General features: G+C 35.5%; 1 protein-coding gene across 4 annotated transcripts in view; it reads left to right on the forward strand.

Moving 5' to 3' along the window:
* The window catches only part of MINDY3 (MINDY lysine 48 deubiquitinase 3), a 61253-nt gene that overhangs the window by 18460 nt on the left and 30432 nt on the right, over positions 1–12361 (forward strand). For all 4 annotated transcript variants that reach the window (XM_075704630.1, XM_075704627.1, XM_075704632.1 and 1 more), the window contains 4 exons: positions 114–187; positions 644–723; positions 6504–6574; positions 7737–7817. In XM_075704630.1, coding sequence (XP_075560745.1) covers positions 114–187; positions 644–723; positions 6504–6574; positions 7737–7817 — 306 coding nt within the window. The remainder of the gene's footprint in view (positions 1–113; positions 188–643; positions 724–6503; positions 6575–7736; positions 7818–12361) is intronic.

Genomic DNA, 12361 nt, shown 5'->3' on the forward strand with positions numbered 1-12361 from the left:
TATGAATTCATACAAGAACATCAGCTTCCTAATGTTTTGCTGTTGCATTCTGTTGTTGTGAATGTTGCAATTCGTTCCTTAAGAGAGCAAAAATGTTTGTAATTTTTCTGCAGGGTATTGAAAATATAAAAAATGAAATTGAAGATGCAACTGAACCATTGATAGATCCTGTTTACGGTCATGGAAGGTAAGCTACAAAGTATGGTTACTACCACTTAAAATAGATTAGTGGGCTATTTTTTTATGTTTCTGTAACTGATCATTCTTTTAGAAATTACTGACATTACGACAAAGATTCAATTATAACTTCATAATAGCTAAAAACATTACTTAACATAGCATGCCTTTTTCACTGCTTACTCCATTTAGTGCATCAGTTCTGAGGAAATGCTTCTGTTACTGCTGAATTTTCAGAGGAATAATTCTCAAATTCAGGGCTACATTTTTTATATCAAGTTGGTTGAAAGAGTGGAGATCATATTAGCATTGCTGAATTACAGATACACGCTAATTAAAGGAATATAACTAGAGAGTGCTTAGCTGTCTGGGTACTACAATAATTTTTTCATTTGTTAATGATAACCACTTTTTCAGGAATAAATTGTATGTCCTTTTTAATAGGCTATTTCTTTCTGTTATATAGCCAAAGTTTGATTAACCTCCTGTTGACGGGACATGCTGTTTCTAATGTGTGGGATGGAGACAGAGAATGTTCAGGAATGAGTAAGTTGATTCTAGTTTATGCTTGTTCATAATTTTTATGTACTGTGAGATGCTGACCTACAGATTTGGAATATGCTCTAATTCTGTTTTGATAGTCTCCTTGTGTACTGTCCTTTGATTTAAGCAGACCTCAAATGGAAATAAAATATACTTGCACAAAATCTCTGATGTTAATATCAGTGAATACAGGATTGTCAGCTACAGGTTGAAATTATAAGTTACCTGATGACCTGGATGATGGAAGGGAGTGCAGGCTCTGCAAGTTGGGAAGGTTGGTCAATACACTGGAGACAGGGCCACTATTCAGAGCAGCCACATCAAGCTAGAGAAATGGACTGACAGGAACCTCATGAAATTCACCACAGGCAAATGCAAAGTCCTGCATCGGGGATGGAATAAGCCCGTGCAAGAGAACAGGGCAGCACTGGCTGGCTAGGAAGCAGCTTTGTAGAAAAGGACCTGAGGTCCTTGTGGACAATGAGTTGCACATGAATCAGTGTGCCCTTGTGGCAAAGGCAGCCAGCTGCATCTTGGGCTACATTAGGAGGAGGGTAGACAGCAGGTGGAGGGAAGTGGTGGTTCTTTCCCTCTCTCTGGCACTTGTGAGACCACCCCTGGAGTGGTGTGTCCAGTTTTGGGCTCCCCAAAGCACAGGAAAAAGTCATTGACGTAGTGGAGCAAGTCCAGTGGAGGGCCACCAAAATTAGGGGGCTTTTGTGGTTTTTGCATTTCATCTTACAAACAGAGAGGATGATCTGAAAGCAGGAACAGTTTGAATTCTCAAAGTGTTCACATCCTCTCTACCACTGCTACAAAGTCCATCCCAGGTTCATCAGCGTGTTTTTTACAAGGATTTTCCATCATCTAAGTCATCACTGAAAATACTGACTTGAACTGAGGTTTAAGACAAATCCATGCAGGCCCTGAATCGAAATGCTCTGGTTTGACAATAAACAAGTAGTGTAATCTCCTTTGAGACTTTTTAGACTTCCACTTGATTATGATTCCATACAGGCTGTACTTCAGCATCAGACTTATCAGAATGTTATTTGGATACTGTATCTAATTCGTCTCACCCCTATTTGGTAGACTTCTTACCAGGGCATTTAGATTGGATTATTGCAGTCTGTTATTGATGAGCCTATACTGGCTGCTTTTTTTGTTGGGTTTTTTTGTTGTTGTTTTTGTTAGGGTAAGTACCCTGTTTTCCCTTTTCTAGTCTCCTGACACCTCCTTTATCTTCGATACCTAAGGTAATTGTTAATGGTTCAGAGACTTACTTTGTCTAGCTACTTAAGTGTTATATAATAAATTTCATTAGGATCTACAAGCTTGAACAGGTCTGTCTTATTTACAGTTTTTTTAGCTAATTTTGTTCTTTTTTTATGGCTGACACCATTATCTCATTGTTAATCTTCTTGAGTATATGACATCATTTACCTTTTTGTGAATTAAAGCAAAGATGGCTTTGAATACTTGTGTTTTCTTTGTATCATTTTCTCTTGTGTTATCAGTCAACTCCTACGCTGATTCATGCTGCATGTATAGAACATTGTTGTCATTTATCCCCCCCTTTCTAACTGAAATCTGTTGTAATTAGCCTTCCTGGTTTTATCTATAAAAATCTCTTCAGTATTTTTAATTTTCTCTTTTTGATTTTTAGATTATGATCAATCAATCTGAATTGTTCTTGCAACTTTCTGTTACATTGGGATAATTTGCTGTTCTGCAATTTAATGTATCGTTTTTTTAAATCTTGCAGTTCATTCCCTCGTTTGTCTTTCCAGTTATCTTTCTGGTAGACCTTATTCATTAGTTATCCAAGTTGGAATTTTTTTCTTTTCGGAGAATAGTGAACTCTCTTTTCACACAATAATATTCTACATTTAGGTTCTCAATCAATTCTGCCCTAAAAATCCAGAACCAGAACTCCATAAAAACATCTGTCTCTTCTGGGGGGGAGAGGAGGAGCAGAAAATAATCTTTAGTACATCTTAAGAATCTGGTATTACGTGTCCTGTTAGTTTTTCAGCAGTCGAGTAATTGGACTTAACTACTGTTGGGAGACCTCTATTTTCTTTTAAGTCCTTGGGATAATTACAGTCAAAACTAGCTTATTCACTGTCTTAAGTCTATAATCAGTATCTATTACAAAGTATTTGTGTAGCCTATCAAAAAGAAGGACAAAGAACAGCTTGTACTGTTCACATCTTCTTAGGCAAGACTGAGTTTTGGATAAATTGTCACATTTCCTTTATCTATCAATCCTTTTTGTCATACTTTCTTTTCTCCATCAATCATTTCTCCTGTATTTTGACTCTCTTTGGCTGTAGCCTTCAGCTTCCTTTCTGCCAATGCTATGAGTTTCTTATGTAGAAGAGTTGCAGTGTCAAAAATAACAAGAACTAAATGTGGTTGTTGACTCCTTTCTGAAGTTGGCTTTATGTATGTTTTTTTGGTTTGGTTACTGGTCACTTGCCTTAAATTCCTCTGGTCAAGTGTCTACAAGTTGGAAGGTTTGACCATTAGTATCGTACAGAGCTGATTGCCAGTGCTGCTTGATTTTTCCATGTGTAAACATAATGGAAAGAAATGTGAGGTACTTCTGTGATTAGGTGTAATCAGTAGGTGAACTTCTGAAACTGAGGGGCAGGAAAGGTATCCCTGGGCATGGGGGAAAGGTGGTGCAGAAAGCAGTGGATGTGATGTGGTTCACAGCGTATTTGCGGAGGCAGCAATGAAGAAACAAGTTTCAGCCGCAATGCAGGAACAGGAAAAATGCTAGATAGGTGATGCTATTATCGTAAGTAAACACATTTACTAAATTGAATATTCAGAATGGCACTTGCCTTACATTTTTATTCAGAAGGTATGTAAAAACACTTTACCTCTTGTTCAACTGTTTAGATAAGCAATTTTTAATTAATAAGTCCATCTTTAAAATTATTTTAAAGCCATTTTAAAGTTACTGTCAGTAATTTTATCAGTGACAAAGAACATCCTGAATTACAAACTTGAGGAATTACCAGGTAGTTTGCAGATTATACTCAGAGCTCTGACTCTTACAATATTGCATATTTTCCAAATAGGGCCGGAGTTATTAACTGGAATTGTTCTTGGCCACCACTGGTACAAATACCAGTGAAATGATCCCTCTTCTTTGACTATCTACATAATTCTCTTTAAACTTTCTTCTTATTCCAATCTCTTCTTTTGCCACAGTTATCCACAGTAGGAAGATATAGAAGGGTAGATTTTTTTTTTCCTCCCTTTTTTAAAGATTGTCATTCTTATGTGAAGTGTAGCAATTGAATATGAATACAAATAATGCTCTAATTGCTTTTTCTAAGTAGTGCCAAGAATTTGTGGTGTTTCGTGTTGTCAGTAGGTGGCGGTATTCTGATATGGTTGGTAACTATTGCATTTTAAAACCATCATTAGTTTGGGCCTGACTTTTTTGTTAAAGGCTCAGGTTTTCTTCCCTTTTAGAAATTTGAGCACTTTGCAAAAGTACGTTAAAAAAAGGAGAAACTAACTTTCTGACAAGAGGCATGCATATTCATTTTCTTAGATGATCTCTGGTGTTATCAGATCTCTTCCAGGGGTGTTTTTCCTTTCTGTGGGGTGAGGATATTCACAAGGATGAACTTTGATTTAGGGCAGCTAGTCTTCCTTTGTTTCCTCGTAAGTCATCTGAGAGTGATTTTTGCTTTTGTGTCTGTCTTCTCTGTTGACTTATTCTAAAGGAGGCATGGGTAGACCAGTGGCTACGGGCTAAAGTTAACCTAATAGCTTTCAGATACACAATCTATGTAGCTTGACTACTAGCTATTCAGGATATTCACCCTTTGCAGCTACTGTTGTAGTCAGGATCCCAGATCTCTCTGGTTATCAGTCAGAGTTCTCATCTAGTTATCTGTCAGGGGAACAAAATACTTAATAATCTGATTTTTTTTCTGAATAATTTTCTGAATAGTAAGTATTATTTGTATGTGACTTTGCTGTTCTGTTTCAAGCATCAGCTCCTAAATCTGAAGCCTTTGTTTAGCAGACTGGACTTTTCATTGATTTTTGTTAATGATTTTTAAGAAATACATGTGATGTGTTAAAATTATTTCTTTAATGTACTGTTGCTTACTTCTACCATTCATTTCCATTCATTGCACATATAAATGTGCTATTTCTGAACAATAGCTATTCCCTACTTTGAAGGATCCTTCACTAGTCTTTTAATTGGACTAGCTCCATTGCCCTTGGCTCAAAGAAAGGATGAATTGTCTCAGCATATGGCAATTTATAGCAACACAGCTATAAGTCAGTGAGGTAATGGGGTTCTGCAAAATATTATCTGTGCACCCCCAGATGTTTTAATTCCAAGCAAGTTTGAAGATAATCCTTGAAAGCATGCTTTCAGATCAAAGAATTCTGTGCTGCAAAAAGAGCCTTTTAATATGTATAGATGACAACTCTGAGGAAGGAGTTGTACTTCCAAGCCACAAAGGTAGTGAACAAGATAGTGTCTGTAAGTTTTTTGGGTTTGGAGTGGGGTTTTTTTTTGGAGTTGAGGGGTTTTTTTGCTTAACAGTAGAGGAAAAAGTTAAACCATTGCTGTAATAACTGCTCTGCACTGTTGCAAAATTCAGTGAGGTAAATTGAAGTTGGTGAAGGAAACATGGCATACCATGCTTAGTGCTGTGAGTTGCAATGAAATGCAGAGTTGATTTCTGGAAGTCATTTAAGAAGAAATCTTTTAAATTTAGAACAGTTTCTTTCACTTGCTAATGGTCCTGAGGCTTTAGCCCGTGGATGAAGATGTCATAGTTTTATGCTGTTGTATATGAATGATCAATGTTAAAAAAATATAGTTGAGAATTAGTGTTTTAGAAGGAAATTTCAAATATGAAAGTCAATGTTCTCTGAAAAAAGGAAATACAGATCGTGTTAAATTGATCATGGTGTATGTTCCCATGTGCAGGTATGTGCTGCTCTTTGTTTAGACAATGTTTGGGGACCTAGCAGAGCTGTTTCAAGTAGACAGTACTTGCGCTGTTGAGATGATGTAGATGTAAGCCCAGAGCTTCTTCAAATCCTTATGATTATAACGAGTTTCTGAGCCTGAATTTTGAAGTACTTTCTCATTCTTTATTACAGCACCTCAAATAAGGCTGTGTAAGTGTTCTTCCAATCAGTAGTACATAAATATTTCAGCTGTTCCTGACAGCTGTGTGTGTTTGAGAGCTGTATGATACATTAAGTGGAAGTCAGTACAGAAAAACAAATTGAGTGCATGCTTTCTTTCCTACTAACAAAAGTGTTATGTGCAAAATTATGTTTTATTATTCAGAATGTGCAATGATTAAGGTAAATATAGCCAGGGAACACTTAAAAAAAAAAAAAAAGGAAGGAAAGAAAACTACATATATGCGTATATACATTTTTTTTCCCCTTCAAGATAGCTGTTTTTCTTAAATTTTTCTGAGAATAATTTTGGTGTAAGTTACAAATACTTCATCTCCAAAATAATTCCAACAACTTTTCAAAAGAGGCTATCAACAGTAAAGTTCTAAAACCATCCATTTGGCTCTTCTTATTTTATAGAGAGGGAAATTATTAAACCTTTGTAGTTTTTTGACTATACCTTGATGATTTGCCATTGTTGCTAAAACTGCACAACTTTGAAAGTTGTTGTTACTTGACCAATTCTGAAAGCAAGAAGAATGGCTTAAAAGAGGCTTTGCAGATTTTTTTTTTTAATAAATTTTGTGTTTTGTTTTGAACAGAACTTCTTGGTATACATAAACAGGCAACAGTAGGCTTTTTGACACTGATGGAGTCTCTGAGATATTGTAAGGTAAGCTGTTTTCTGCATTTAAAATTTTTCATTAAGGTGGTGTGGGCTTCTTTGACAGTATTACTAAAAGCTTCACTGTGTACAATTGGAGATATTAAAGAACTTTTGAAGTCTGTTCAAATTAAAACTGAGAATAATACTATATTAAAACATATATAATAAAACTGTTAAATGCATCTTATTGAGTAAGTAAATGTTGTTTGATGCTACTTAAATTAGAACTTTATTGTACCAATTTAATATAGCTAGTTAGTGGCTTATGTTTTTACTAAAATAATGCTTAATGCAAGTTATGTAGATGTTTATAAAACTGTGAAGTCCCGAAGTGGCTTGCTATGGTGAATGTTGCAGTTTTATTGTTCTCTGTTTATGCTATCACTGTCTTCCATTTAAAAAAATAGCCATAAGTAAAAATGGTAAAACTACTATTAAGTAAATACATTCTGAATATAATATTTTCAAGACCTGGAAGTTACTTTATGTATTTATCTGTGAACATCTGAATGTAACTGAAGTGCAACCTAGTCCATATTGTTTCTTCCTGTTCTGACACAGAATTTCTTGATTTAAGGTTTTTATTTGAGTAATTTTGTGCTTTACAAATACTACTTTTGAAACAGCATTAATACTCTTAATTTCAAAAGGCTTTTTGGTTGTCCTTTGCTTCCTTTTCAATCTCTATTGAATTTCTTTAAATTGATTAAAGAGGATTGTATAGTTTGCAGAACATTGGTGTATTGACTGTAACTAACTGTCCCTTCATTTATTAAATAAATGTCAGTTCTGAATTGATTCATCAAAAATCAGCTAATAAGTCAAGTGGACTTCTACCTCAGTTAGCATCTGATTATAGTATTATTAAGCATAGGAGTACTTACTCGTGTGCATGTCTCCAGGTTTGCAATAAGGGATATTATTGATACCACTTTCTCACTGATGTCTTATTTCCATTAATTATCATGTTGTTTTCTAAGTCAAATAGGAATCAGTGATCAAAATTAGAATCTAAGTATTTTACACGGTTCTGTTATTTTATTGAATGTTTTATATTAGTTTTCAGAGCAGTTGGGACTTCACTAACTGAATTGTCATTAACTTGATCACTAACTAGGTGAGTTTTCTGGGTTTGCTTTGTGTTTCTGATTTTGTTGTACCTTTTTAGGTTGGCTCCTATTTGAAATCTCCAAAATTTCCCATTTGGATACTTGGCAGTGAAACACACCTCACAGTCTTTTTTGCCAAGGTACGTGAGATGTGATTTTTGATAACCTCAGGCAGATAAGCACCACATAAATTCAAAGTTCAGCCCTTGCTACAATGTGAGTTTCATGTGGCTTTAATGTAAAAATGTAGTCACCAAACCTTTTAATTAAGCCTTCCCTTGAAAGCAGCGTTGTTCAAATGATTTAATGATATCTCATAAATTTTAGTGAAGTCTTTCAGTTCTAGCTTAATTTATTGGGCTAGGGGAAGGTTAAGCTTTAGGACGCCATAATTGGGATAAGTACTGTCTTAAATTTCTGTAGTGCAAGAGATATAAAAAGGAAATAGTTATGTGTAGGTGCCTGTTAGTAGTTTAATCTCTCTGACAGTACTTTCACAGTTTTTAATCTATAACCATCATTTTTTGTTCTAGATTAAAAACAGATATCAGGACTGTTATGATAATTCCTTGTATTTATTCTATCAGATATATACTGTAATCTGTGAAACATATAAAATGCTTTGAGGTGACTTCTCGGTTTAAAATGTTAGACCAAATTTTCTGAGGAGAGAATTTCTGTTTCTTTAGTTGAAGATTGTAAGTTGTTTTCCTTACTTTTTGTTTATTTCTATAGAACACTTGTTTCTGATTAAAAATATTTATTGAAACTTTAAATGGTACTTACTAATGTATTTATTAATCCTTGTTAGGAATTAACTTTCCTGTACTTAGTATCTTACAAATGAGTGAATATTTTAGGTATAAATCTTGCAAATAAGTACTAGAACATATGACAAAACCACATTTTCTTGAGCTGTTGAATTTCCATAAGGAAAACTTTGGCCTAATCTTTAAAAAGAGCACACAAAAACTGAGATTTTTATTACAAAAACAACCCTCACAATACATTGGAAGTTCATGTGTAGCAGTATTTCTTTACCTTTAAACTTAAATTAAAAAATCCTTTAATTAGTCAGTCTGTGTTGCACATTGAATATTTTTTTGCAGATTCTGATGCAAATAGTATACTGAACTTCCCTGAGTTCCTTGTGCCTGATAAATGCTCTTTCTTCCCTACTCCATGCTAATCGAAAAATCCTTATCCTCCTTTGAATGTTTTTTTTCTGCTTTGCTCTTTCCCCAAACAGTCTTTCCTAGTAAAGTTTTCTTTATTTCAATTTTGAAATTTTATCCACAATTTTTCTGAATTATATCATCAGAGTCAGTACCTTGTTGTATAGATAGCAGTCTGATGCAAATAGGCATAATCACTCTCTTATAGAAGTCAAGTGTACCTGTCCAGAATGTTAGTACACCTTCTAATGTTTTGTGTCTACAGTGACTATTTCCAGGTAGAAATCCATTCTTAATGCTCTTTCTTTTAGGATGTTGAGGACTGTTTGCTGGGTTTAAAGTAACGGCATCAAAGTGTGGTGCCTCCAGTACAGCTTGGTCCTCTTTCTTCACTGAACTCCACTTAGGCTGTGGAAAGCTTCAGCTTGTGATTAATACCTTAGGAACTAAAAAGCAGGAAAAGGAAGCAACATAGGTTTGGCAAAGAATTTCCTAGAAATTTTTTTGATGAAAAGAAGTAGGAGCTGAAGGTGTGTTAATGTTCCAAGGGTCCTTGAATATATGCTTTGCATGTCTGACCTCACCCTTCCTAAAATAAAGGTTGGTGGCATTTCAGGTGCAACAGAGATGTCAGCTACAGTGGAAGTATGAATTGTGTTAGCAATCCATTATTTTATCAGTTGAAGGTACATGCCAGAAACTACAGGAAGAAACTTGAATTCATTGCCAATGGTTAGTCAGCAAGTTGTTAAAGCAGTGTGTGTAGTTGTCTAGATGGTACTTGATACTGAGGATCTAACTTCTAGCTTGATGGTGAGTTTGATTACATGAGAAAGAAATCTTCAGAATGGAAAGAGGAAAATGGACTGTGGAGCCAAAAGCAGATTAAGTTTGAAAAAAACAAATACAGCTTTAAGTCTTTCCAGCTGCATATGATTTACAGGAGCCTAAACCCTTATGTTTAAATAGAGGAACATTAGGCAGTTATTAGATAGAATAGTGGTCACTTTTGTCATTAGCTGAGTAATTGGGCCTAGAAATCTAGAAAAAAGCAATCTTCCTAGGATACTGTCACTATGGACAAGTAGTGTGGGGAAATTACGGAACGGGACAGAATCTTCATTGCTATCTTGGGGACTTTTGAGCATGGGGGGCCAGCGAGCAAAAGGTTTTACTCAAATTCTGCATACCACCCTACTCAAAGAAGGTTGGCTGCTGTTCTTTAGTACTCGGGTGCTTCACTCAGATTTTTACATTTGATGTGGAGTACAGCAATAAACATTGTCCTCTTAACTGTGGAATGAAAGATCATCCACCTTGCTTTTCTATCTCAGAACATTTTGAATTGAATACCATAGACATCTGTTGCTGTCTGCCTGAATATATTTGCATTACTCTAAATGTGGACCATTCTGCTGTAGCTGTGACTTTCAGAGAAAAGTTTTTCAGTCATACATTCTAAAATAAATAAATCTGTCCGTAGCTGCCATTCTAAAACTTTCTACATTTTCAGTGGATTTTAATGAATGACCAAAATGCAGCACAGCATCTTTAGGCTGAAGATCACACTTACAGCTTAAAGTGAAAATAAAAATAATGAACTAAAGTGCATAATTGGGCTTAAGTTCTCTTGTACTGCTGCTGCATGAAATAGCCTTAAACAGTGACAGCTGAGTCAATTCCTAGTTTTAACAAAAGTCTACCAGCGGGTCAGCAGTTTCCCCCATTTCTAAAATAACAGAGATTTTATTCTATCTGCATAGTCTTCATCTCCACATCTTGATTGTCAAAACTCATTTTGTATGTACAGAAATATTATTAGCCTCATTTTACTACAAGGAAGTGGAGGTAGAAAGAGATGACTTAAGAAATAATTTCTTCCTTAAAACAGCAATTTTGATTGAAGCACGTTTTATTGAAGAGAGTATCAAATATCAGTAGTTTTTCTTCTTGGGGCTTAGCTGACCTGTCGCCAGCCAAATAATTGCTGACAGTTAGATATTTTGGAGGTAACCATGCAGACACAACAAGTTGAAATGCAGTGAATGACCTCCTATACAAAACATGGAAGCATGAGAATACTCATCATAATGTTTTGATCCACTATCACCCACTTTAGTGGAAGTGTTCTTTCTAGGTGAAGGAAAATAGAATCTGGAAACATCTGAAATGAAGCTTCACTCACACCTTCCAGATTTTAATTTCTAAGGTAGACTGTATTGAACAAAAATACTACACCTCGTTCTACAGATGAGTATGTAATGAAGTTGAAAAGGACATACAAAATTTGTGTTACCTAAATAATTAGTTCTTCAGAATGCTGGTACTTATGTGTATCATAATAGAGCTGAAAAAACTTGTGTGAATAGTTGGGGGGGGGCAAATGTTAGTAGGGAACTGTAATTAGTACTGGCATATTTTCTTTCATTCAATTACAACTGTCTGTGTATAAGGCCAGAAAGTTGGTTGATGCTCAGCAGTCCAAATTTAACCTTTACTGAAAAAGTAAGAGTCTCTTAATCCTAGTGGTCATGGACTCTGTGTTTGCAACAAGGTAGATTTTCCCTCAAAAAGCAACTGTGTGGGTTCTTCATAGGCAACTAAATGCAAGCAGCCATCTTTTCTGCCTCTCCCTGCCCTCCTTTTCTTTCAATGAATATCAAAACTTTCAAATGACCTCAGGCCAACAAAAATAAACAAGGAAGCTTTCATCTGACACACTATCCCTGCATGCTCTGTCAGATTGTGCTAATGCAAATAGACAGTATAGTAAATGTCCTCTAAAAATCAACTTTAAAGTTACAGTCTTTTTCATATATATATTTCAGGGAAAAGAGAGAGTGAGAAGTGGGGCAGCTCTAAATTACTTCATGTAGGGATAGGGCCGTGATGTGGTCAAATGCTGTATGGTCAGTCCTTCGTTGTTTTTATGATACTTGTAACATAGGAAGTTATGACAAGCTGAGACTATTCAGAACTTTTAGGAATGTCAGACTGTGGTCAGACACTGTATAAAAGAATACCAACAGGTTGAAATGTTACGTGAAATATAACAAGAAAATGTTTCAGTGCAAACAGTAGGAAGAACAACAGCAGGTTAGTAGCTGCTTTCTAAATATGATCTGCTGACATGCAAACTCGCATGGTCTGGAAGTTTGAATTCAGGCTCTTTGAAAGTGAAAAGAGCATGGAATGAGTGTCTGTCTGGTGAGTTCAGGGAATTGAAACTGTCCGTGGGGACACTTAGAAGCTGTGTAAGTTTTTCAAAAATTCCCTTAGTCTGTTCCCAGGTCTTGGAGCATGCAGGCCACAACAGAATCGGCTATCCATTTTCAGTTACAGCATTGTAGCATTTCTAGACTTGAAGAATCAGATAAGCAGAGGAAACTCCTGGCTGAGAAATCTGAATAAGTTACAAATTACTGCTTTTCAAGGAAAGTGTGCCTGTTCTGCTGTGTTGGGGCTGTACTTACGGTTTCGAGTTACATTTTTTTATTTTTCTAACTTTG

This window comes from Pelecanus crispus, chromosome 2 (genome assembly GCF_030463565.1).
Source record: "Pelecanus crispus isolate bPelCri1 chromosome 2, bPelCri1.pri, whole genome shotgun sequence".
Lineage (NCBI taxonomy): Eukaryota > Metazoa > Chordata > Aves > Pelecaniformes > Pelecanidae > Pelecanus > Pelecanus crispus.